Source organism: Diceros bicornis, chromosome 27 (assembly GCF_020826845.1).
Source record: "Diceros bicornis minor isolate mBicDic1 chromosome 27, mDicBic1.mat.cur, whole genome shotgun sequence".
In the NCBI taxonomy this organism is placed as follows: domain Eukaryota; kingdom Metazoa; phylum Chordata; class Mammalia; order Perissodactyla; family Rhinocerotidae; genus Diceros; species Diceros bicornis.
Genome location: NC_080766.1, coordinates 45,513,528 through 45,534,269, shown reverse-complemented (window position 1 = coordinate 45,534,269; position 20,742 = coordinate 45,513,528). Strand labels below are relative to the sequence as shown.

General features: G+C 57.1%; 1 protein-coding gene across 1 annotated transcript; it reads left to right on the top strand.

The window, feature by feature from the left end:
• The first annotated feature begins 512 nt into the window (after positions 1-512).
• FTCD (formimidoyltransferase cyclodeaminase) lies at positions 513-19,315 on the top strand. The gene is made up of 15 exons (XM_058523368.1): positions 513-587; positions 1,427-1,594; positions 2,322-2,505; positions 3,374-3,502; positions 4,399-4,487; positions 4,627-4,806; positions 6,000-6,137; positions 6,359-6,490; positions 11,760-11,821; positions 12,315-12,444; positions 12,605-12,766; positions 16,210-16,253; positions 16,476-16,614; positions 17,841-17,936; positions 19,117-19,315. The coding sequence occupies exons 1-15, from the start codon at positions 513-515 to the stop codon at positions 19,201-19,203; spliced, it is 1,815 nt and encodes a 604-aa protein (XP_058379351.1). The 3' UTR covers positions 19,204-19,315.
• The last annotated feature ends 1,427 nt before the right edge of the window (positions 19,316-20,742 follow it).

Genomic DNA, 20,742 nt, shown 5'->3' with positions numbered 1-20,742 from the left:
TTGGCTCCGCTGAGGCCTGTCTCCTTGGTATGTAGACGGCGTCTTCTCCCTGTGTCCTCTCATGGCCGTCCCTCTGTGTGTGTCTGTGTCCTCATCTCCTCCGCTCACAAGGACACCAGTCAGACTGGATTAGGGTCCACCCTTAGGGCCTCAGTTTACTTAATCACCCCTTTAAAGACTCTATTTCCCCATACAGTCACATTCTGAGGTGCTGGGGTCAGGGCTTCAACATACGTTTTGGGGACACAATTCAGTCCATAACTGACTTGGTCTCCCCCTCCCAGCCGCTGGACACCAACCCCCGGCTGAGGGGCTCCCCGCGACCTCGAGGGCCTCTGTGGGGTGCACAAATGCGGCACCAGGCCTGTCTAGCAGAGGGGGGGCTGGCGGGCACTTCCTGGCACCCCCCGGGCTGCAGGCTCTCTCTGTGTGAGACTCGGCGTCGGGCGTGGGTTTGGAGAGCTGCCCTTGCTGGGCCTTTGCCATCTGCCCAGCGCTGTTGAGGCTCCCGCATGCCCTCATGGGACCCGGAGGTGGTACGTCTGTCACCCACGGTCCCCCGTGTTCACACAGGGGAGCCGCAGCTGGTGAGGACCGGCCTGCCCCAGGCCTCTGGGGGCCTGTGGCTCTTCTGGCCGCCCCAGGGGTGGCTGCTGGAGGGGTGGGGTCCCAAGGGCCATATGGCTGGGATCTGAGACCCAGGCATCTCCTTGCCCAGGCCCTGTGGTCACCCCCGCACTGCCACGGGGTGAAGTAGCCTCAGATGCTGATTGCCCCAAAAGCTGTGCAAGGGCACCTGTGTCCAGGAGGACGACAGATGGGGTGCAGCCTGCTCTGGGGAGGGGCCTGTGGGTGTCCATGTGCTGCTGGGATGACGAGGTCGGTGGGTATTTGCAAATAGGAAATGCCCGTCTGCTCAAAAATCATTAAGAACTTCGAGTGGCGCCCGGCCCTCTGTGCACAGTGTGCTGTGCTGCTGACCTGGGGCATGCGGCCCTCCGTGGGGAGCCTACGGCCCTGGGGAGCAGCAGCCAGCAGCTGGCGAGGTGTGTGGGCCCCATCCCACACACCTGCACACACCACCACCACTCTCCTGCTGACCAGCTGGGCCAACCTCTGCCCAGAGCCAGGTCCAGTGCTGGGGCCTCGCCCATGACACCAGGGTCACTCAGAGGGTCACTCTGGAAGATCACACAGATGGCCATCAGGTGGCCCTGGGCCCAGCTGGCATTGGATCCCAGGCTGACCTGGCCACAGCTTGGTGAGGACTTGTCCCTACTGAGGGTCCAGGTCACAGATGCTTTCTCAGGGGAGCCCACCCCCAGCTGGTGGAGCCAGCCCCCCTCCGCCGTGGTCAGGGGTCGTGTTTCTGCCCCCCCGGGGTCTGCTCCTATTTGCACAGGGCCCTTGGCTATCCCTCCTGCAGGGACTGGTGGTTAATAAGCAGCCTGGCCGAGGGGAGGGCCCCACCGGGCACTGGAGAGCGCCGTCCCTGCGTCCCTCCTTCTCTCGGCTGCCGTGTGAGAGGAGCGTCCTGACCATGTCCCGGCTGGTGGAGTGTGTCCCCAACTTCTCAGAGGGGAATAACCAGGAGGTGAGGCACCCGGGGTGCCAGCTGGGGGCAGCGCAAGGGGCTCAGGGCGAGGAGAAGGGGGCTGTTTGGTGTGCAGTTGGGGGTCACCTTCTCTCAAAAGGGATGTGCCTTGTGGGCATGGGGGCCTTAGAGGTGACGGACCGGGGGAGGAAGGGGCAGGGGGTGGGCAGTCAGGCTGGGGTCCTTGCCGGGTTTGAGGGTCCCGCGTGGTTACGCCTCCCCTCCCCGCGCCTGGTGAGGCAGGAGCTGTTATCACCCCTGTGCTCCCCTGAGGAGACTGAGAGTTGGGCCAGGCCACCAAGGGCCACCGAGCAGTTGGGCCTTGAGCCCCTGCTCCCAAACCTGGGCCATCCTGCTGCCTCAGAAGGTTCTGGGCCCTTCATGCTCCTCCCCGATGCAGAAGCTCTCATTGGAGGCCGCTTGGGAGGCTGGGCCCTGACCCTCTGACCTTGGCCTGTAGGTCACCTTGTCTGAGCCCCAGCAGCCCCTCCCCCTGGGTCTGCTTCCTGCCTCAGTTTCCCCTGGAGGGTGTCTCCAGTTGCCCCCTCCTTGGCAACTGTGGCCTGGCCGTGGGTCCCCCGGGCTCCCACTCTTTGGGGAGTCCCAAATGCTCAGCACCAGCTCCTCAGGCCCGTGTTTGGGGGGACAGGAGTGGCATGGCCCCCTTGAAGCTCCTGTTCCCTCTTCCAAGTGGGGAAACTGAGGCGTGGGAGGGCTTTGTCCTCAGGTGATCGACGCCATCTCCCAAGCCGTGGCGCAGACCCCAGGCTGCGTGCTGCTGGACGTAGACGCCGGCCCCTCCACCAACCGCACCGTCTACACCTTTGTGGGGCGGCCCGAGGACGTGGTCGAGGGGGCCCTTAATGCCGCCCGAGCCGCCTCCAGGCTCATCGACATGAGCAGGCACAAAGGTGAGGGGTCCTGAGCGTCGGGCCTGCCCTTCTGCCCACAGGGCACAGCGCAGGGTGTGGGGGCTGACAGCCCAGCAGGCTTCTCCCCAGGGGACCCTAGAGTCCTCAGAGGGGTCTCAGGTGCAGCCCATGGAATGTGCTGTGCCAGGCGAAGGTGCGTGGTGGCCCCCATCCACGTTTCAGGGGGTCCTTGAGAGCCGCTGGCAGTGAGGCTCACACTCTGAGCAGGCCCTGGAGGGGGAGGCAAAGACACCGCTCTGCTGGAAACTAGCCTGTCAACAACCCACAAAACCAAGCAGATTCGCTGGGACAGGCAGGGTCAAAGGTTGCTGGACACACAGGGAGCTCGTCAAAAGGGCAGGGTCTGGCCGCTCGCAGGCTCACAGCGGGGGAGGCCAGGTCCACGAGGAGCACATTCCTAGGTGATCCCATCTGGTGAAGAGAGAGGAGGCTTATCGGAAAGCGAGGAGCCGAGGGTGGGAGAGACGGGGGGCTAGAGGAGGCTTGCCGTCTTGTGGGGACTGCTGACCCACAGCAGGGGGCTCAGGTTATGAGAAGGACGCAGGGACCCGCAGCGACCAGGGAAGGGAGGGCTGGGCGGCTGGAGCTGGGTCAAGACGGCCTTGCAGCCTGGTCAGGCTCACTCGGAAAGTTATCTTTGTGGCTTTTAGGAGAGGGAGGGTTTTACCACAAAGATGGCAAAACACTGGGGCCTGCTCCCTCTCCCCGGCCCTCTGTGGTCAGCGTGAACAGCGGGGTGTGTGGATGGGGTGCAGGTTGGGGCTGGAGAGGGCGGGGGTCCGCGGGAGCCCATGGGGCCCACGCCCACCCCTGAGCCTCCCCTTCCTCAGCCCCCTTCTTTCTGCAGGGGAGCACCCGCGGCTGGGCGCCCTGGACGTGTGCCCCTTCATCCCGGTGAGGGATGTCTCCATGGACGAGTGTGTGCTCTGTGCCCAGGCCTTCGGCCAGCGGCTGGCGGAGGAGCTGGGAGTGCCAGGTGAGTGCCCCCAGGAGGGGCGCCCCGGTCCCTCCTCACTCCACGTGAGTTCCCATCAGCAGCAGGGTGTCCCTCACGGTCTCTGCTCTTGACTCCTTACAAATGCTGGTTATTACAAAAAATCTGCCAGGAGCGAACTGATGCGCAGGGAAATATCCGCTCCGTCCGCAATGAGATAAACGCAAATAGGAACCGCGAGGCCGCGCCCCGGGTCAGGGAGCAGTGGGGCTCGCACGCATTGCTTTGTAAAGTGATTTAGCAAGATGGACTGAGAGCCCGAAAAAGCCTGTGCCTCCCAGTAGCGTAATTCCACTTTGGGGAGTTAACCGAGTCAGGAACATGCCGTGGGACAGATGGAGACGAGCTGGAGGCAAAGTGCCTGCCCAGCACAGGACAGGACACAAGAGCACGGGCGCCATATCCAGCCCCGCGCAGCGTAGGCCCCCACATAGACTGGAGGTGACCCTGCCTCGGTGACCAGTGGTTGTGGACGTGTTAGAATTTTGTGGGGAGTTTTGTTTTCTTTTCTCTGTGTTCCTTGATTTGTGGTCATATTTATCGTACAATGAAAATACACTGTGGGAAGAAATGTGAACATCCCTCCATCCTGCATGTCCACTCCTAACTCTTGTAATTGTGGTGATGGCTTTTTCGGGGTTCTGTGCAGGGGGAGCAGCAGAGGAGGGGTCCTGGCCCATCATGAGTGTCCATGAGTGACCGCCCACACCCGTCCCACGAGGCAGAGCAAAAGGGGTGCTCCCTGTGAGACGAGAGCCGTGGGAGGGCTGCTCCCAGGGTGAGGGTGGCGAGATCGGCCTGCCTCATTTCTCCTCCGGCAATGGGGGTTCTGGACTGCACGCCGGCCGAGGGCCTGATCAGTCCAGCCCCCCTTGCAGTGTACCTCTACGGCGAGGCAGCGCGGACGGCCAGTCGCCGGTCCCTGCCGGCCATCCGGGCCGGGGAGTACGAGGCCCTCGCTGAGAAGGTGCTGTGTCCCAACAGAGGGTGGGCAGGTCTGGGAGTGGACCCTGCAGGGGTGGGTGCCCTCCTCCTTCCCCCTCCCCAGCCCCAGGGGCACCACCTCCCGTGGGGGACACCCCACCCTAGGGTGAGTCTCCCCACAGCTCAAACAGGCCGAGTGGGCACCAGACTTTGGCCCCAGCTCCTTCGTCCCCAGCTGGGGGGCCACTGTCACAGGGGCGCGGAGGTTCCTCATCGCGTTCAACATCAACCTGCTCAGCACCAAGGAGCAGGCGCACCGCATCGCCCTCAACCTGCGGGAGCAGGGCCGTGGGAAGTGCCAGGTGAGCGGAGCCGGGCTCGCGGCCCACTGTCCCCGCGGAATCCCCGGGGGCCGGAGGGAGAGGGTCAGAGGCTGGGCTGGCCGTGGCGTGGACCCGCTGACGAGTCCAGCCTCAGTGTCCATACCACGCAGGGCAGGGCAGGGTCGGGGCTCCAGGGTTTGAAGTTGGGGAGCATGTCTTTAAATGACATTTCCATGGAAGCAGGCAGGACTATACCTGTTGTTATAATATTGCAGCATTTTCATACTGATGGGAAAACAGGTGCTTCTGAGCCCCAGGTGCCCCCAGGTGCCCCCACACACCCCCAGGTATCCCTAGGTACCCCCAGCTATTCCAAGGTCCCCCCCATACTCCCAGGTACACCCAGGTATCCCCAGGAGTCCTGATCTGCCAAGTCTGCCACAGCAGCTGTCACCTAGTTTGAGCGTCACTCCTGCAGAAAGTCCGAAATTGGACTCAGGTAGACAGAGAGACACCTGGGGAAGGAGGTGGCGGGCGACGCCCTGCCCACCTGTCAGCACCACTCCCCCACCCCGGGACCTGGGTCCCGCCAGGTAGCTGATTCCCATTCCGCAGACCCAGTTGTCTGTAAGCACAACACAAAAGCACAGCGAACCCCCACTCCTTCTTCACGGTCCTGCTGGAGTCAGTTGGAGGTCAGAGGTCCCTTCTCAGGCGGACTGAGTCACCCCAAGGAGCAAGGGGCTGAGAGCCGGCCCCTGGGGTGAGGGGTGGGATGGGAGGAAGGTACCGAGTGCAGGAGTTTGGAGTTGGGTGGCGCGGCGCTGGGCTGGCTCCCAGGACGTGGGTGTGGGTGGACACTGGCCGGGAGGCAGGGCCTGGCCTGAGCTTGGTGACTGTAAGGGGTGGGCATTAAGGTGCCTGACTCTTTGGGGCCTCAGTTTCCCTGTGGTGGGTGGGCCCCACCCCAGTGGCTCAGATGAGAGAGCCGGAGAGCGAGCAGGAGAGCCACACGCTGACCGGCCATCCAGGGAGCGCCACACCAGAGACACGCACTCTGCAGGCCACGGCCGGCCAGCGTGCTGGCTGACCCTCTATGGTCCCCCTCTTCCAGGCATCTGGGGAGGAAGGGAGCCTCAGGCCAGCGGGGGGACGCAGGGCAGGTGCTCTCTGTGCAGGGTGCCAGGACAGGCTGCGCAGGGCCCAGGCTGGGAAAGGCTTTTCCTTTGCAGCCAGGACTCCTGAAAAAGGTTCAGGGCATTGGCTGGTACCTGGGTGAGAAGAACCTGGCTCAGGTATCCACAAACCTCTTGGACTTTGAGGTCACGGGGCTGCACACGGTCTATGAGGAGACCTGCAGAGAAGCCCAGGTGAGCAGGGCAGGTGTCCCCTGCCAGCTAGGGGGTCCGTCCAGATGACAAGGGTAGGTGTCTCCTGCTGGCTGGAGGGGACTGTCCAGGTGAGGAGGGCAGGTGTCCCTTTCTGTCTGGGGTGGGGATCTGTGCAGATGAGCAGGGCCGGTGTCCCCACCACCCTCTAGGGTGTTCTCAAGCCCACCCCCACAGGTGTTAATGATGCCTGGTCTCTGTAGGAGCTGAGCCTTCCGGTGGTGGGTTCGCAGCTGGTGGGCCTAGTGCCTCTGAAGGCCCTCCTGGATGCCGCCGCCTTCTACTGTGAGAAGGAGAACCTCTTTGTCCTGGAGGAGGAGCACCGGCTCAGGCTGGTGGGCTGGGCTCCACGTGAGGAGTCGGGCTGGCAGGGAGGCGGGAGCGGGCTCCATGCTCCAGGGAGCAGGCCCCCACACCCACAGCTGGAGGCCCCCACACCCATGCCCAGAGCCCCATCTGCGGGCCAGGCCTCACTCCTCCTTTTTTGTTCTGTTGTCCATGCTTAGAAGATGGGATCATACTATTTTCATTTTGGGGACACTATTGAGGTTTTCTTTGTGACCTAAAATATGTTCAATCTTGTAAAAATTATGTGGAGAAGAGAGTACACACAGCTTCCTTCTTCCCTTCTGGGGTCTGTCTTGGGGCATGTGGCTCTGATGAGGGACGTGCACCTCCCCTGTCACGCCCTCTGTGCCCCTTGCACATCTGGATTTGGGTGTGTGAATCTACCTCCCTTACTGATAGATGATTATTTGTTCCACATGACACCTTGGCCTGGAATTCATCAGGGCTGCAAGGCCTGCTCTGGGTGCATGTACTTTGCTGTTCTGTTGCTCTGGCCTCTGGGTCATTTTGTTTTGAGGGCCTTTCTGACAACGAGCGCATGACTGGATTTCTCTGACAGTGTCATCTTCTGGTGTGGAGTTGATCCCTGAGTATCTGCCTACTGAGCAGACACCTCTAGACTTCCTTTGTCCTATTTTCAGGCATGTGGGGTGTGGGTGTGGTTTCCTTCTGGTTACGTGGCAGAGTTAGTCTAGTTTTTAGGTATTTAGGCGATTACCTTTACAATGTTGACGTATTAGCCAATAACCACTGTATATATAGGAGAGAGACGGTGAGTTTTACATGAGCCAGGGTGAGGACTATAATCCCGGAGAGCAGCCTTCACAAAGGAAGAGATTGCTCAGGAGAAGCACGGTTTTCAGTACAGTTTTATACCTTAGAACACAGAACATACATCAAACACACCCCAGATACATCTTCATCAAAGTCTCCAAGAGATACTCAGTTGCAGATTAGCCGGTCCTCCTGACCCTGGCGGCGGGAGAGGAAACTTATCTTTAGGAGCACTGATAACGGGGGTTGAGGATTCTGGCCTCCTAGGAGGGGAAGTATGCATCCTTGTCTTCAAGGAGTGCATTCTTTTACTTTAAGATGATGTTTAATGCATTCTTTACTCTAATGGTTACAGCAGATGTACAATGTATGTTTGATAGGCTATAAATCAGGCTTCTTTAGTTCAAGCTGGATCAGGTTTAAACCAGAATAGCTGACCCATATACCTCAACATGTGAAAATTTCTGATCAATAACCTAATATATTTACCTCTACTTTTTTATTTTAAAAATTATCCAAATTTTCTAATTTGTCAATTTGATTTATCAATTTTTATCAGTACACTGACTGCCTTCTATGAAAATGAGAAAATAAATACACAGGATTTACTCTCATCATCTCCTTCTCATTTCCTGATTTTTTAGAGTTATAGTATTTTTTTAGGGGGAGTTCTTTTCGTGGTTAATTATTTTTCATTTTTTTTATTGTGGTAAAATACACATAACATAAAATTTGCCATCTTAACCATTTTTAAGTGTACAGTTCAGTGGTATTAAATACATTCACAATGTTGTGCAGCCATCAGCACCGTCCAGGATGGGTTTTACTGTTTCTGCAAAAATGGTCACTAGGATTCTGACACTGACTGCACTGATTCTGTGCATTGCTTTGGGTAGTATTACCCAAATGCACTTAACATCTCAGCAGTGTTAAGTCTTCCAATCCATGAGCATGGGATGCGTTTCCATTTATTTATGTCTTCCTTAAATTCTTGCAGCAATGATTCGTAGCTTCCTTGTACTGGTCTTTCACCTCCTTGGTTAAGTTAATTAATTCCTAAGTATTTTATTCTTTTTGATGCTATTGTAAATGAAATTGTTTTTGTAATTTCTTTTTCAGATTGTTCATTGTTGATATATAGAAATGCAACTGACTTCTGTGTGTTGACTTTGCATCCTGCTATCTTGCTGCATCTATGAGTTCTAGGTGGTTAAATTTTTAAGTTTAAGTAATATACTTAATCCCTTAGCTCTTTATCACTGTTAGACAATGTCTGTGACTCTTGGTGAAGAAAAATGAAAATTAATGCACTTCTGTGAGCACTCGTCTCTGCTCCATGTTTAAATTGTGGTGTTATTTTTACATTGTCAAATTTATAACATTTACCTTTTGTAACCATATTCACAAATATTAAATATATTATATATTCACAGATATTTATCTTAGCTCCACGTTACGTCAGTGAGGCCCTTATGCGCCTCTGTCCTTTCATGCAGCCTCCTTACTGGTCTGTTTGTCTGGATTTCACAATCAAGCAGATTTTTAAAGAAAGGTCATGGGGGCTTTATTCTGTGGGTTCTAGCATGTTTGGGAATGTCTTTCTGTGAGTTTATTCTTGGAAGACAGTTGGGCAGCCAGAATTCCAAGTCACTTGTTTGTCCCTGAGAGTGTTGCAAACATCTTTACTATCTTCTGGAATAAATGTCACACAGTGGGGGGGGAGTGTCTAAGGCCCCATGGTTGTCTCTCACCCCAGGTGGCTTGTTCTTTATGGTGCCTGAAGAATTCCTTTTTTATCCTTGAAATTCAGTGACTCTGCCGTATGTGTCTTGGTGTTGATTGTTCTACATCGTGCTTTTGTGATTTACAGATTTCATTCTTGTTTAGTTTCAGGAATATTTCCTTCTGTTGTATTTTTGACCCAGTTATGTGGTTCTTTTACTTTAGAGACACTGATTTCATTGCAGTAGCATTTTGTGTCTTCTATATATCCTGTCTTTTCTCTACTTTCTTTCCATTTCTTTCCCCTATAGTTACTGTAGTTTTCTCAAACCTGGCTTCTAAGTCACTGACATGCTTTATGGCCAGGACTGTTGTCTTTCTAGCTGTTACAAATTTTAGGTAACTTTTTGTTTGGATATCGTTTCCTACTCACAGAAGAGGTGCAGGAACAGTGCGAGAACCTGGAACTCTCCAGATCCACCAAGTGTTGGCATGTTGCCCGTTTGCTCGAACATTCTCTCTGTATTCGTGCATCATCACGTTGTTCTTTTCGGGACCATTCGACAGTAGCCGAAGACCTTGTGGCCCTTTAGCCCCTGATTTATTTAGGGTGTATTTCTTAAGAACAGGGACATTCTCTTACACAACCACAGTACAATGACCAAAATCAAGAAATTCAACATTAATACAATTCTAGGATCCATTCTATGGACCATAATCAAATTGTGTCAATGTCCCAATAATTTCCATTACAGCTATATATCCTCCAATCCAGGAACAATCCAGATGACACAGTGCATTTAGCTGTCATGTCTATTATCACCTTTGATCTGGAACAGTTCCCGTCCTCCTTGTCCTCCCTCGACCTGGACATGCTTTTTGAGTGCAGGCTGTTGGTTTTGTACAGTGTCCCTCCCTGCGTCCTGGTCTCATGTTTCTCATGACTAGATGTGGTTGGGTGTTTTTGGCAGGAGCAGCACAGAAGTGATGTGGTGTCCTGAGCGTCGGGTCGGGAGCCCTGCACTGCCCGTTTATCCCCGAGTGGTGACATGGATCCCTTGACAAGGAGGTGTCTCCCACCTGGGGTTGTTCACTGCAATCTTTCTGCTTCTCCTTTTGCAATAAGCACTCTGTGGAGAGGTACTTTAAGAATATGTAAACACCCCATTCCTCTTGAAATTCCAGCCACAAGTTTTAGCAGCCATTGATGATTTTCTAATTTCATCCTTTGTAAGAAAAAGCTTTCACCTCTCCCAGTGTTTGATGCTCTTTTCTATTTTTTAAACATATTATCTTATATTCTTTATCTGAAAGTTCTGATGTCAGCAGCCTTTGAGCGTCTGATTTTGCAGATTGTTGTGTCTGCTGACTCTTTCTCAAGGAGACTTGCTTCTTCCTGTGTTGTGTGATTTTTGATTGTGCGTGTGTATTCTTTGGCATTTTATCTGTGGTAATTCTTGGACACCTGGGTTTAGAGTTTTTGTTGGCCTTTGTCAGGTGCTTGGGGGTGTTACCACGTGGGACCATGTTGGACTGAGTCTCTTCTTTGGATGCACACAGGTAGAGAGTTCTATGGGAACCGTGGCCCATATCCCCATCAGGGTGGCTTGTGGTCAGAATTCCCAGGAAAGGCTTTTTTCCTGCTTCACCAAAGGAAGGCAGAGACTGGGAAGTATCCCAATTATTTCCTCCAGCGGGTGGTTCTTCTCTTATTCATCCTTGGAGATGTCCTCTTTCAGGGGTCTCCAGTCGGACCCCACTGTTGAGGGCTGGAGCTCTCCCCTACTTCAGGATGGGCAGGCCTCTGTGGTTCACCTTCTGGTTGTTTCTCACCTTGAGTGATCTCCTTTACTTCCCACCAGCTTAGCTAAACATTTAAATCCATTTAAAGAATTTTGTTTATCTTTCTGAGGTTTTCTGCACCAGGAGGGCTCTGCCATGTTGCCTGCTGACTCTACAGGCCAACTCTCAGGAGGCGCTTTCTGTTTCCATGTTTGTGGGGAGACCTCACGACACCCCGGGGCCCCACGGGCTTGTTTGTCTCGAGCAGCACCTGTCACTTTCTATATGTTGTAGAAAATGTCGGCCTGTTTGGCTCAGAATGGGCTGAAACTGTGTGCTGGCATATAGCCCCATGAAGTGTCTTGAATGTTTTTTGGTGGGAAGAATTCTAATCTTAAGTGGGGATTGTTCCAACTTTATTTTGAATTTAGGTAAAATTCACTGTTCCTCATATAACAAGTCTTACGTTCAGGCGAATCAGGCAGCTCATGGACTTTAAGAACCAGTGAGACACTGACACCTGAGGAATTAAAATCTTGTCCAAAGAGGCAGATTTTGTGGCCCTTTCAGCAATGGCCTCATGCATATGGTGTCACCTGTGGGACAAATGAGAAGGGCCCGTGTGGCTTAGAATGAGGGTCAGTTCACTGAGGGATCACCAGTGGACACCTCCTTTCTCTAGGCCTCAGTTTCCCTGTGGGGTAACACGAGTGGGCGGCTGTGTCAGGAAGACTGCACAGGCTGCTCTCTGGGCGGGGGCTTTTCCACGGGGGCTCAGCTTGGACAGGGAGCCAGGGGTCAGTGGGGCTCGTAGTGGGCAGGGAGTGCAGTCAGCTATAACCCTGCCTGGCTCCCCACACAAAGGATCAGGGCAGGGAGGCCACCGTGAGCTGAGGCGGGACCCTGACCAGTCGGTGGCCTTCCTCATGTGTGGGGGATGGGCCCTGTGACTCGTCCTCACCAGCCCCTCCTTTCTAGGTGGTCAGCCGGCTGGGCCTGGACTCCTTGTCACCCTTCAACCCTAAGGAGCGGATCATAGAGTGAGCAGCAGCCCCTCCACATGGAGACCTGCCTCAGTCCTTCCAGAGCCTTCTGCTTGGTCACTTATTTATCAGCAAACAGCAGGGTGCCTGTGCCAGGCATGGGGCTGGGGGCTCATTGGGGGGATGCAGTGAGGCCCCAACAAGGTCCCGCTCTGTCCTCACGGGGGCTCCTGGGTGTCCCACAGCCCCACCCAGGCTGCAGCCGCTCTGCAAACTGGGACCATGTCCCCTCCCCCGTGTTGGTGAGAGTGGGGCGTGGGGGGTGGCCTGGAGTCAGGGACCTGGCTCTGAACCAGCCCCACCCTCACAGCCTGGGAGTAATGACCTAGGACCCCGTCCCCATCCCTGAAACACCTAGGACCCATCCCCATCCTGGTATAACCCAGGACTCCAATCCTTGTGTCTGTCTTGGCATGACCCAGGACCCCGTCCCCCATTCCCTGCCCTTCCCTCCCCTCCCAGGCCTCACCGAGTCATCCCCTCCCCACAGGTACTTGGTCCCTGAAGGTGGGCCTGAGCAAAGCCTGGTGGACAAGCCCCTGCGCACCTTCATCCGTGAGGTGGGCGCCCGCTCAGCAGCCCCAGGGGGTGGCTCCGTGGCAGCAGCCAGTGCGGCCATGGTGAGTGGGGACTGGGGGTGGGGTGAGGGCCAGGGGTGAGGACAGGGGCAGGAACAGGGGTGAGGACAGAGATGGAGTGGGGGCAGGGACATGGGCGGGGACAGGGACAGAGATGTGGGCCTGGGGTCCTGTCCCGTGCAGCTGGCCTCTCTATCCATAGGGTGCTGCGCTGGCCTCCATGGCCGGCCTGATGACCTATGGGCGGCGCCAGTTTGAGCACCTTGACTCGACCATGCGGCGCCTGATCCCACCCTTCCATGCGGCCTTGGCTGAGCTGACCACGCTGGTGGACGCTGACGCCCGTGCCTTCCAGGCCTGCCTGGTGAGAGCAGAGGGGCTGCAGGGCCATGGAGGTGGCCCTGAGCGCGAGTAGGGTCAGTGGACAGGGTGGGGCAGAGTCACAGAGAACCAGCAGGGAGGGTAGGGGGCTGCTGCAAGCTCAGGTGTCTGGAGACCAGCAGTGGCTGGAGAGAGGGACAGTGGTCTGGCCGCTGGTGGGCCCCTCCCTCTCCTGCTTGGGCAAGGCTGAGTCCAGCGGGTTTGAGGGTTTGGCACAGGCTTGCCCCTATGTTGGTATCTATGCTGTGGCAGGGGTGGGGTGGGAGGGAGAGAAGGGCACCTCTGGGGGTCAGCCCAGGCTCAGCGTCCCCCTACCCAGCTGCCCCCTGAGCCCTGAGATGGGCTGGCACCCAGACCTGCCATCGCCAGAGGAAGGTCCCCAAAGAAGAGCTCGAATCCCAGGAAAGGCAGACAGCAGAAATCTTGAAAGAAGAAAAGCCGGTGATTAACTGTCTCAGAGAGATCAGAGAAGACATTTCAGCCACAAGACAAAAAGGCCCCCATGGAGAGCCGGGACATCTTCACCATCATACGGCGTGTTTGCTCCAGAACGCTCATCCCAGAGGGGCCGGGCGTCAGGCGGGCGACAGGGAAGGGACGGCGCTCAGAACCCAGGGCAACGCTGGAGAACGGTTGAGAGGGTCAGAGCCACGAGTTCAAGGTTGAGAATCCCCCAGCATGTCGGACAGCAGTTCATGACGGAGGGGACCCAGGAGAGGCGGGAAAGCCGGAGCTCAGACTTGGCTGGCCAGTGAGGACGACCCCCCGGAAGGTGTGAGCGCCACAGACTCACCCCCCAGAGGCTTCAGGACACGGCTGCCTTGCGGGCAAGACTGGGTGTGAAGACAGGGCTCAGGACAGGGGCCAGGGCTCAGATTTCCACGTGACCTCTGGGGAACGTGCGTGTGGGCTGTGTGCCCCCAAAGTGAATGCTGGGTAAAGTTCATGTCCCCAGGAGGAAGGTAGAAGTACTGATCACCTTATTCCATTCGTGTTTTTAAACGTGAATTTCACTCATTTGCTTTTTAAAATAGGCAAAACCTTCAGGAGGGTCAGGACTCTCCGGCAGAAGGGCAGCCGAGAGCAGTCCCAATGCCCGTCTCCTGCAGCGCCCTGCCCCAGTCCGCCCCAGCCAGTGCGGCCTCCAGAGCTGCCTGAGATACTTGCAGATATTTGTGTACATTCGATTTTCCTTTTCTCTCCTTTCGTACGCAAATGGCGACAGGCGTATTCTGTTTTGCCTCTTGCATTCTTCACTTGACGTTCTGTTGGATCTTTCTACATTGGCGCATGGAGACCCTGCCCTGGCTGCCCAGTGTTCTGTGGATGCAGGGTTGTGGCGTCTTCGACCAGCCTGGCTGGGGATTTAGGCCATTTCCAGTCTGTACTTGGGACACCGCAGGGTGGACACCCCTGACGTCCATCGCTGGGCATGCGGTGGGCAGTCTGCAGAGCGACTCCTAGAAGGACTTGCAGCCCGAGGTGGGTGCGTTTCTCATTTCGAAGGAGGCCACCACGTGGGCCCTGTGGAGGTTGCGTGGAAGGAGCCTCCGTGTGCGAATCTGCACTTCTTGTCTCTCAGCCATCAGACGTGGTTACTGCGGCGCTGTCCTGGCATGTGCTTCCCACTGTGAGCTGGGTGGGGCCGTCCTCACACGTGTCACATGGTTCATGTCCTTTCTCCCAGGTCACTCTCAGGGCTTTTCCTTACTGCTGACCAGGACCTTTTTGTGAACTTGGGAACGGTCTGTGCACTGCCCCAGTTTGCTCTTTGTCATCTGACTTTGCTGGTTTCTGACGATAAGAGCTTTGTGTTTTTGTTGCGGAATATTCAGTCTTTCATCTGCTCTTGTCAGGGTTTCATGTCATGGTTAAACGGCCCCCAGGCCAAGCGTATTGAACTTCTCCCATGGTACTTTCTAGACTTTTATGGTCTGATGAACTTCAGATGTTGAGAGGTGTTTAAGGAGAAACATCAGTTTAAACACAAATATTAAAAAAGTGTGGCTACCCACTGGAGATGAGAAATGAGATGAATAAACAGAAAACAACTGGAGAGGGAGTAGAAAATGGAAATCTAATCAAAAGGCATGAAAGAAAAAGGAAAGCAATCAGCAAAGATGTGTGGCTGAGAGAAAATCTAGAATACAGTGTGAGCGTGAGTGATGCCTGGTCGACAATCGCACATGGACGCGAGGGGGTCAGTGCCGTGTTGGTTATGTTCCCTGAGAGCAGCAAGAAGAAGGACTTGAGAAAAAATTAAGAAAACATCCTTTCCTTGCACCAAATACATAAATAATTTCCACGTGGGCTAAAAAGCTAGCTGTGTACCTCTCCCCAAAACAAACCTCACAATAAATTAGAAAACAGCTCTAACTCTGGCGGGCAGGCCTCTCAGCTGGACACAGATGTGGCCATGAAAGGTGGACTTGACTGAGATCAGCAAAGTTCTGCCCCGGGGAGACTCCAAAACACCGGGGTCTGGCTACTCAAATCTTCCTGCAGCCAGATGACAGCCGGGGGTTAACGTGCGCGTGTGTGAGACCTGATCCAGGTCCCCAAGGCGGACACCGGGAGAGCGACGTGTGGTCGTGGAGACGGATGACAGGCCAGTCTCCAGGGACAGTTGGGACCTTTTGTGCATCGACCACAGTTATCAGGACGACAGAATCTGGTTCTGGTCAGGTCTGGGGTCATTTGCTCTCACGTGTGGCTGATGGAAGGGTTGACTGGTAGCGACTTTTGAGCAGAAATTTGGCCAAATATACAGGACTGGACTGGCCACAATCCCCACCCAGCTGTGCCCTCAGACCCATCCAGAAATCCGGCGGGTGGGCAGGGCTCGACGCTGGGTGTGACGGGAGAGCCCAGACACGGCCGTGCTCACGGCACAGGGGTGTGTGGACGAGGGGAGGCCGGCCCCACCAGTGGCCAGTCCAAGGAGAGCGAGCTCATTGTGCAGAGAGGACAAATCCCGACGTGGCCACTCCTGGAGGAGAACTGGGTCGGGAACGGAGGAGGGGCTGAATCTTTTGCTCCTAGACTCTGGGGGGTCACGCAGTGGCCTGTGTTAATGCACAAGCAGTGACTGGTGGGTGCTGTAGGAAGGGCTGGGCTGGAGGACTCACGGACCCCTCTGCCCCTGAGGGCACCGCGCCCTCTTCTCCAGTCTCTTAGCACCCAATGTGGGGTCCCTGAACCAGGTCGCCCTCCTCTGCTGGGGCCCAATGCCAAAGACTTTAAACTGTGGAACCCCACAGAAGCACTGTCCCCAAAGTGTGTCTGTGCCCTGTGGAAATGCCGGCTCCCGGGGTGGTGACGTGGGTGTTGTCACGAGGCTGGCCCTCACCCCGCCCAGGCTCTCCGTGTGGCCGTGGGGAGACGCCCGCTGCTCACCCCACACGTTTCTGTGCTTTGTCCTGGCAGGAAGCCATGAAGCTGCCCAAGAACACCCCTGAGGACAGGGACAGGTGAGTGCAGCAGTGGCTGCGGGGGTGGTGCCCCCAACCGTGGACACCTGGTTCCTTGAAAGGACCTCAGCCCCATTTACTCCTCCCTCTGGGGAGTGTTCGTGTTGAAAGACTGTCTCCTCTATTGTGTCCCCTGATTAACCGCTCGGAGAGTAGCTGTCTGGCAGGTCGGCCATCCCTGGGTGCCCTGGGGCTCTGACCATCGACCCTCCACGGTTTCAGGCGCTCGGCCGCCCTGCAGGAGGGGCTGAGGCGGGCAGTGGCCGTGCCCCTGGCTCTGGCGGAGACGGTGGCCTCTCTGTGGCCGGCGCTGCAGGAGCTGGCCCTGTGTGGGAACCTGGCCTGCCGGTCGGACCTGCAGGTATGAGAGGGGGCCTGGCCTCCTGCTGTGGGGGAAGCACATGGGGGGTCATTGGGCAACCACAGCCGTTTACTGGGCATTTACTGAGCCAGGCCTGGACTTGAGCACTTCACAAGGTGGTCTCGGCCAGTCTTGTGCAGCGGGGTCAGCTTGTTTAGCCCGTTTTAAGATGAGGAATTAAGGATCTTGTTCCAGGTTGCGTGGCAGAGAGGCAGCGACTCAAAATCAGAGCAGGCTCTGCTCTCTGCAGCCCGTCCTGAGGCCCCACGGTTGACAGGGTTTTACAAAATAGACACCTGTTCTCAGTGTCTGGTCCTGAGGCCCCAGAGAAGTGTCCCCTTCTTTCCTGGGGAGGCAGTCATTTGTGAGTTGTCGAGAATGTTCCGGAAGCCACCTGCCACAAAGGCCGAGGTTCCTGCCATCCCAGCTTCCTCCTTGGGCCCCAGCCTGTGCTTGGACCATCTCCTTGGCCCCGTGGGGTCCTGTGAACGTCTAATACACTTGTGCTCACTCATTGTTCAGGACCCCACCTGTGGCCAGCTCTGGCCAGGGCCACAGAAAGGCTGCGTTCCGAGCGTGGGTCAGGGAGGCCGAGGCCAGCAAGACTCAAGCCTGGCTGTTGAGTCGTCAGCTGAGGGTGGGCCTTTGGACGCTTCATGGCCTGGGGGGCCTGAGAACCCCCCAGGGAGGGCCAGGCTCCTGTCCAGTGATGGGTCTCCTGGCCCCAGACGACCGTGCAGATGCTCACCCTGCCTGAGTGACCGGCCGCTGCCCTCACTTCGTCTCCAGTCACCTTCATGCCCGGGAAGCCAGGCTCAAGAGATTCCAAGACCTGCCCCCCACCCCCACCCCTGTGGCCGGCAGGCACAAGGCTGGGCTATGACTTAGACGCGTAGGCCCCAGCCCGGCCTGAAGCTGGTGCGCTTGGACTGCGCCATGCTCAGATGAGAGCGGCCTGATTTCTAAGCTTGAAGGTGGAGGAAATCGGGCCGTGGTTGTTAACTCTGCCTCTGGGTGGGATCAGGCCAGGGCCCACTCCTCTCTGTGGGGCGCAGCCAGGGCCTCCTTGGATGGGCCGCCTCATAGGGACTCTCAGGCCGCTCGGTTTGCTATCCTTAGGGATGAGGAGTGAGGCCCCAGGCTGCGGGCCTGTGCCGGGGGTGGGCAGGGTGAGCCCACCCTCCGCCCAGTCACTGATGACCAGCCCTGCCCCGGCGCTGTTGCAGGTAGCAGCCAAAGCCCTGGAGACAGGCGTGTTTGGTGCGTATTTCAATGTGCTCATCAACCTGAAGGACATCACCGATGACGCGTTTAAGGACCAGGTGAGCAGGAGGCGCGTGGGGGCCGGGCCCACAGAGGGGACTGGAGATGGCCTTCAGGGCCGTGGTTTGCAGATGTGGGTCCGGGGCCCCGGCCAGCAGATCCTCGAGGGAAGTGTCCATCTGATGAGACGTTCCTCCTGCGTCCTGTGGGTGGACAAGGCCTGGCCTGTGGACCGCAGGCATTGGGGGACGGCCGTTGTCCTCTCTCGGGGTTTCTGTGGAGGCAGGTGGCCCAGGCACCAGTTGGCACCCCCTCTTCCCCTCCCGTGGGGCTCTGGCTGGGCCTGGGCCAGTCCTGTCTGGGGACCGGGGAGCTGTGGGGATCAGAGCCCCTGTGCCCTTGATGGAGCTGCGGCCTGGCCACCCCGGCCTGCCCACCTTGCCCACCTGCCCGGTGGGGCTGCCCAGGGCTGGGGTCCCCCAGGAGGGCTGGACCATAGGACCTGCAACACAGGCCTCAAAGAACAGTCGCCACCCACGAAATTGTCTTAGCTTCAGCACTCGTGATAGTTTCCTTATCGTTGTTACTGTTGTAAAGTTCACAGAACATAGGATTCACCGTCTTAAAGTGTACAATTCAGGGCGTTTACACATTTATGATGTTGTGTGACCACCACCTCCATCAAGTTCTGGAACACTCTCATCACTCCGAAGGAGACCCTGCACCCGTTAGCAGTGACCCCCGCTCCCCTGGCCCCAGCCCCGCCGTCACAGATCGGTCGCTGTGATTTTGTGATAATCTTTAAAAAGCGATTTCATGGCTCAAAAGGGGGGCACTGTGGCCTTCTCCTCACCTGCCTGCTTTAGCCAGGCTGAGCTTGGCCACCCAGGGAAGTCACTGTCCACCACGTGGACACCACATGGGCGAGTTAAAGGACAGGCCACGTGAGCCCCTCTGGGCCTCGGGATGCAGCCCTGCCCTCGGCAGTCGAGGCTAAAGTAGGAAGACCAGGAGAGTCAGGGCCTGGGGCCTGGCTGTCCCCACATCTCAGGACAGAGGGGCCTCTCCCATCCCCACTGAGGGTCCCATGAGGAGCTGGGGGTCCCCAGGTCAGGTGCTCAGGATCACCCCAGAATGGACAGGCCAGGGAGCATGGCCAGAGAGGGTGCAGGGAGGGGGCAGGGCCAGAGGGTTCCGGTGGCAGGTGCAGGGTGATAAGCACGCCCTTGCGTCCATCAGGTCCACCAGCGCATCTCTAGCCTCCTGCAGGAAGCCAAGACCCAGGTGACACTGGTACTGGACCGCCTGGAGGCCCAGCAGGAGTGACGGCTGGGCGGGCAGCCTTGCAGGACTCTGCGCCTCTCAGCGACCCCCTCTTCCTTCTCGATAGGGTCCAGCCTCGCTGATCAGACAGGGCAGCCTCTGAACTCGGTCCCCATGGGGCCCAGAGGGGTGGGTGTGGGGACTGGGTGGGAGCTTATCTGGGGTTGGCGGTGTCACCCTCTGTCACCTGTGACCTCCAGTAAAGTCATGACACACCAGTGCCTGGTTGTGTGTTTGGGGTTGAGGGAAGGGCCGAGATGAGTGTGTAGGGATGGGGGACCCTGTGATGAGTGAGTGTGGGGAGACAGGGTTGGAGGAAGTAGGGGTGCAGTGCAAGGTGACACACCGGCTCCAGGGTCCCACAGACATGTGTGAGATGCCACCAGGGCCTGAGCCCGGCCACAGGTCACTCAGCGCAGGGTGCCTGGAGCAAGGTGGCCTCCGGGTCATGCATGGGACAGAAATCCCCACGGGGACAGCAGGGCTCCTCCCCTCACATCCTGGGATGCACTCCCTGATGGGTAGGGAAGCGGTGGGCCAGCATCTGGGGGAGGTGGGGAGGTGGCCAGGTCCCAGTTACTCGCGGGGTAGGCGAGGATGAGGAGGAGCAGGTGAGCCGAGAGTTCCTGGGAGGTGACAGGGACACTTGGGCCAAGTTCCCATGTCCTGGCTTGGAGGGGGTGAAGCCTTGGACCCAGGGTCCTGGGAAGGGTGGGTGCCGTGTGCCAGGCCCTGACTTCTCTCCCAGTGGAAGCTCAGGGGGCTGAGGCCTGGTGATGGGGATCCCCGGGGGGTGGCTCCCCTATCTCCTAGCTACGGCCCCTCTGCCTTCTGCCACATCCCCCTGCAGGGCCTGGGCAGGAGGGACGGGGGTGGAGGGTGTTGGTGATAGCCCCAGGGCTGGGGCAGCAAGTGGAGACCCAGCCCCGCCCCGGGCAACCCCAGGTCCAGGTGCCACCAAGCCAAGCGTGATGGCCGTGACGGAGGCAGGGCCACGGGGTCCTGGATGGGGACTCCCAGGGGAGAAGGGCAGGAGATGTGCAGTGGGGTGTGGGCTGCAGTGGTCCGACCCTGGTGGGGGACACCTGGGGAGGCCCAGCTTCGAGCCATGAGTGAGCGAGGGTTGGCTCTGCTGTGGGGGAACCAGTCACCACCAGCTGCAGGTAGAGGTTTCCATTTCGTCTTCTCAAATAGGCCATGCTGGGATGCAGTACAAGCCCAGGATAATGCAGCGAGTCCTGTGGAGAAGCCTCGCCACCCCGTCCCACCAGGCCCCCGTCGTACCCTCTTCCTGAAATCACTGAACCCCCTCTTTTGTGCCCTGTAGTGTTTGTTTATGTGACACAAACACGTGTGGGTATAAACTCTTAATTCCTCCTCCACTCCACAAAGAGAGCAGGTTATACGCTGAATTGCGTTTCTACTGCACGAGGTGGCCTGAGACCCACGTCTCAGTGTTTCGAGAGACTCTGATTTACCATATGTTGTACTTTTCCCTGTATTTTCTTAACCGTTTCACTGTGAAATATGACACATTCAGAA

Coding starts and splice junctions, on each gene's coding strand:
- FTCD (XM_058523368.1), top strand. CDS start 513: ATGCCCTCATGGGACCCGGAGGTGGTACGTCTGTCACCCACGGTCCCC. Junction 11,822..12,314: donor CCTAAGGAGCGGATCATAGA/GTGAGCAGCAGC, acceptor CCCTCCCCACAG/GTACTTGGTCCCTGAAGGTG. Junction 12,767..16,209: donor GTGCCTTCCAGGCCTGCCTG/GTGAGAGCAGAG, acceptor TTGTCCTGGCAG/GAAGCCATGAAGCTGCCCAA.